Source organism: Triticum dicoccoides, chromosome 1A (assembly GCF_002162155.2).
Source record: "Triticum dicoccoides isolate Atlit2015 ecotype Zavitan chromosome 1A, WEW_v2.0, whole genome shotgun sequence".
NCBI classification, from domain to species: Eukaryota; Viridiplantae; Streptophyta; class Magnoliopsida; order Poales; family Poaceae; genus Triticum; species Triticum dicoccoides.
In genome coordinates this window covers 513,803,373-513,807,828 of record NC_041380.1, presented here as the reverse complement: position 1 = coordinate 513,807,828, position 4,456 = coordinate 513,803,373, and the positions used below count along the sequence as shown (strand labels likewise).

The 4,456-nt window shown below is 40.6% G+C and overlaps 1 protein-coding gene across 1 annotated transcript; it reads right to left on the bottom strand.

Annotated features, from left to right (window-relative positions):
- Positions 1-1,599: 1,599 nt before the first annotated feature.
- LOC119312981 lies at positions 1,600-2,700 on the bottom strand. Its single transcript, XM_037588818.1, has 2 exons — positions 2,591-2,700; positions 1,600-2,092 (listed from the first exon to the last, which is right to left on the bottom strand). The coding sequence occupies exons 1-2, from the start codon at positions 2,649-2,651 to the stop codon at positions 1,761-1,763; spliced, it is 393 nt and encodes a 130-aa protein (XP_037444715.1). The 5' UTR covers positions 2,652-2,700; the 3' UTR covers positions 1,600-1,760.
- Positions 2,701-4,456: the final 1,756 nt, after the last annotated feature.

Sequence of the window (4,456 nt, the reverse complement as noted above, 5' to 3'; positions counted from 1 at the left end):
GTGGCTACTACTTATGAAAGCAAAGTATCCTCTTCTTAATTGTGAGCATAGGGAGGGGTCCCAGTTCTGGAAGTATATCCAGTCGATCAAGCACGAGACTCAGCTTGGGTTATCTGTTCCCATAGGTGATGGAGACGGGACCATCTTCTGGTTTGACACATGGTTGGGGTGGATCTCAATTGTTTGTCGAGTTCCTATACTTGTTTTGCTATGTGCTCGGACCCGATGATATTGCATGCCTCGGCCGCCCACAATGGAAATTGGAACGTCTTGTTCCTATGGACATTTAGGGGCTGTTTGGATCGACGCCCATCGATGCCTATCCAAAATATTGGTGTTAATCATGCATAGGGTAGGTGTTTAGATGGCTTCCAAATAATCGGTGTGCCCTGGCCTGCCCTGTCGCACTAGTTCAATCCAACACCAATTTGTTGGCGAGACGCGGGTGGCGGAATCGGCCGCCAATAAATTGGTGCGCCCGCGATTGGTGAGGTGGACCCTGGCGCAATCTAAACAACCCCTTGGGCCCGAGAAAACTGTAGCTTGGGTCACCCTTCGGCCGGCCCCTCTTGTCGATGCTTTTGTCCTCGTCGGGGGTGTTCTCTACCGGCTCGGCATACCAGACTCTATGTCGTGCACTGACTCTTTGTGTGGTCCACACCTTTGTGCAAAACGCCTCCCATTTTAAGATCAAGATCTTTGTGTGGCAGTTTATGCCTGATTGTCTCCCGTCGAGGACTGAGGTCATCAAATGACATGGGCCTATCGATGGACTGTGCCCCCTTTGTGGTGTCCTAGAGAGGTTGTGACATTATGGTCACTGGGCAAAAACCTGCTTCGAGATCAGTGACCATAATCAAAGGCCCGAACCTTTTGGTGCCGCTTTAGAAAATGACCGAGCAGATTGCGAGATTATGGTCATTGGGCAAAAACCAAAGGCGTGAAATTTGTGATGCTTGTGGTGCTCGTGATCGTGAGCCTGCTTTTCCCTTCCACTATTGTGATTGTGATCCCAAATACAAGCTCTTGTTTTCTCAAAAAATGAAATAAAATGTTTTCATCGCCTGCTGGACAATTTCGACCACCTGGCCATGACCATGGTCATCGCTTGAGTTTTGATGCACGGTATGCAACGACGAGGGCGAACAAATGAAACAAGACTAGTGTTTGGGACACCACCCTGTGACGCCGTTTGAGAGGAAGCTGTGCGCATGTTTTCATTAAAAAAAATACATAGAGTCCTTGCATCCGTTTAATAAAACATCTGTCGTTGCATGTCTGCCGGAGTACTCCCTCCGGTCATTTTTATTCCGCTTATTAGATTTGGATTAAGTCAAACTTTACAAAGTTTGATCAAATTTATTTTCAAAAATATCAACAACTACAATACTATATATATGTTTGGGGCACCTAGGTGCCCAGGCACATAACATTTAATACTCTCGCATGAATCTAACAATATTAATTTGATATTGTGAATGTTGATATTTTTTTTCTGTAAGTTATGTTAAGATAAAAATACTTTGACTTTGAACAAAAATTATATGTAGACTTAAAAAGAACGGGAGGAAGTATCTAAACATCATGGTAAACCGTTGATGAATAAACCGAAAAATTTCCCCACAAAATAATAAATAAATAAGAGTCGGCAAGTATACTCCATTTATTTCCTGCGCTTCGTTCTTTCCACTACCAGCTGTATACTTTTCCATGGTTTTTAGAGTCCTTAAACATTTTTTTGTAAAATGAGTCCTTAAACATTATGGTGCTACGGAACATTCCATGTACGACGAGACGGGCCGGAAGCTGATGTCTGTGCTCCACGCGTAGCTGAACGTGACCGTGCCGTTTCCATACACCGGACGACCGCCATTGAGGTTGCAGAGCGCATTGTCGCCGTCCGGCGTGATCGTGTCAGCAGGGACGACGTCGATTGAGGAGTCGAACCCCGCGCAGTCCATCTTCACGTTGAGCTGCATGCAAACGCAAGTGTTCTTCACCGTCACCACATGCTTCGGGTACGTCTCTCCGGGCTGCGTCGGCGCCGTGGTCTGGGCGACGACGAGGTCTTTCACCGTGCACTGTGCATCTCCTGCATTGTCTGGTCATTAGTTCCTGGTGTACGTGATCTTTCTTCGTTTCTAAATATTTGCTTTTAGAGATCTCAACAAATGACTACATACAAAACAAAATGAATGAATCTACACTAAAATATGTTTATATACATCTATATGTGGTAGTCCATTTAAAATCTCTAAAAAGAAAAAATATTTAGGAACGGAGGAAGTACATATGAAATGGAGAATATTTAGATTTTTTTTTTAAAACGGAGGCAAAAATTTGCGTCATCGATTAATTAAGAAGAAGAGAATTGCCCAATTAATTAACGGAAAACCGGACGAAAACCGATACATATAGACCACATGCGGACTACTCGCTAAGAAAGAAACTCCATGACACCACGGTCAACCCAACAAATATACATAACATGCAACAACCACAAACCCTCGCAAAATGACATCGCAAATGCGAAGTAGCGATGTGTTCAGGTATTTGTGTGCGAAAACGATACTGTATACTACATGCGTACCTCCATTGCTAAAGGAAATCAACAAGCAGGCCGCAAGGATGACTACAAGCTTGGCCTCCATGCTAATCACTAAGATGTGCGCACAGTTGCTCTATATTGTATTATGTTTCTGTTTTGAATCACATATGCTGCATATGGGTTGCTATTTATAGGCCATTGTACGCTGAGCTTGAGGAAGTGATGCATTAATTAGGATAAGTGATGCATTAATTTAGGATTAGACATGGAAAAGTTATGCATTAATTTAGGATAAGTGATGTACTAACTCTCCTCGCTAGGATTCAACCTTCTTTTGCAAGATTGTGAAGAATGCATTTGAGAGTCACCGTATAGAAGATAATAATATAGCACTAAAATCTCTACTTCTAAAGAGGGAGTTGATAGCTTCTCCTCACTTTTCGTCTGATTTTTTTTCTGCCTCACCTCACACCACCCCCCTTCTATTAAAAAAATCAAATCTCATTAAAGGGGAAGGTCTTGTTTCCTTTTTTCTTTGGCATGTGCTGATTCAATTCAATTATGTAATTAAGAATTTAGAAATCACATCATATATGTGAGATCACTTTCCTAAAAGACAGACATAAGATTTTTCTCGATTACCTTATAAAAAAAGCACTCCTTAATGTGCTGCCATTTATTGTTTCAATATCTCTACTATTAAATGGCAATCACAACTTTTCTAATACAACAAAAATAACATATATTTTTCTTATCTTACAAAATAACATATATTTTCTTACCTTACCAAATCACATATATCCCTACTTTTAAGGGGGGGGGGGTTGGTAGGCCGTACACACATTTTATTTTCTCTTTCATGGTTTATTTTCGCCTTCACCTCCCACCACCACCCCTCCATGTTGGTTTTTCTTCCTTGCACACTCCCACCTTTGTGGTGGCAGGCGGGTCATCGGACCGCCGGATACAGGCGTTCGTGGAGGCGGTCATATTATATTTCTTGTCGGTCATATAGTGAGTCAGAGAGGCTACATTCTCAATAAATCAAGAGTGTCCATTCAAACATCAAGAAAATCATTAAAATGTGTCCTACAATACTCGATAGCCTTGCAGAAATGAATCCACTTAAGAGGTCCGTCAAATGTGTAATATCTCTATTATTAAAGGAAATATTTAAGTAGTCGTCATTCGTAGTAGCCATTAATGCAAAAATAATTTGGAAATCAAGCGCTGAATCACTTTGAAAATCAAACCATTAATGCAATTAATTATCAAGACGATTAATTACATATGTCCACTTAAATAGCAATTTTTTCCGCACCGAATCAATTTGGAAACCGAGTCGTTAATGGAATTAATTAATTAGACAAACAATGAATTATGCCTATAGATGTTAGGACCGAGAGTATATCAACCAAAGGGAGGGGGTGAATGGGAGATTAAAAAATTCTTTTGAATGTTTTGAACAGATCCCAAACACAACAGCGAAAATAAAGTATGATGGAAAACAGCTCAATCAAGCATGATGTTGGGGAGCATATCTATCAACGTAGGAAGCAACTATGGTACAGGCTTGCAGTAACACATGTTTAATCACAATGATAGTAATGCTATAGGCAATCACATGAAGTAACATGAGATAAAAAATGAAGTGAGCATCGAAAGGAAACTGCAATAAGTTAACACAGATGAACCGTAAAATATGACAGAGATGATGAAGACAGCGATGAGAATACAACAGGATGAACACAAAGATATCTGAAGTGAGCAAATGAGATATACGGAAAGAACACAAACACAACAAAAAGAAAAGAAAACAAATGAAAACACAAGGAACTAGCACCAATAATATAGATCTCAGGATAAAGAATAAACGAATGGAATTCCTAAGATAATATCTCCAAGAGA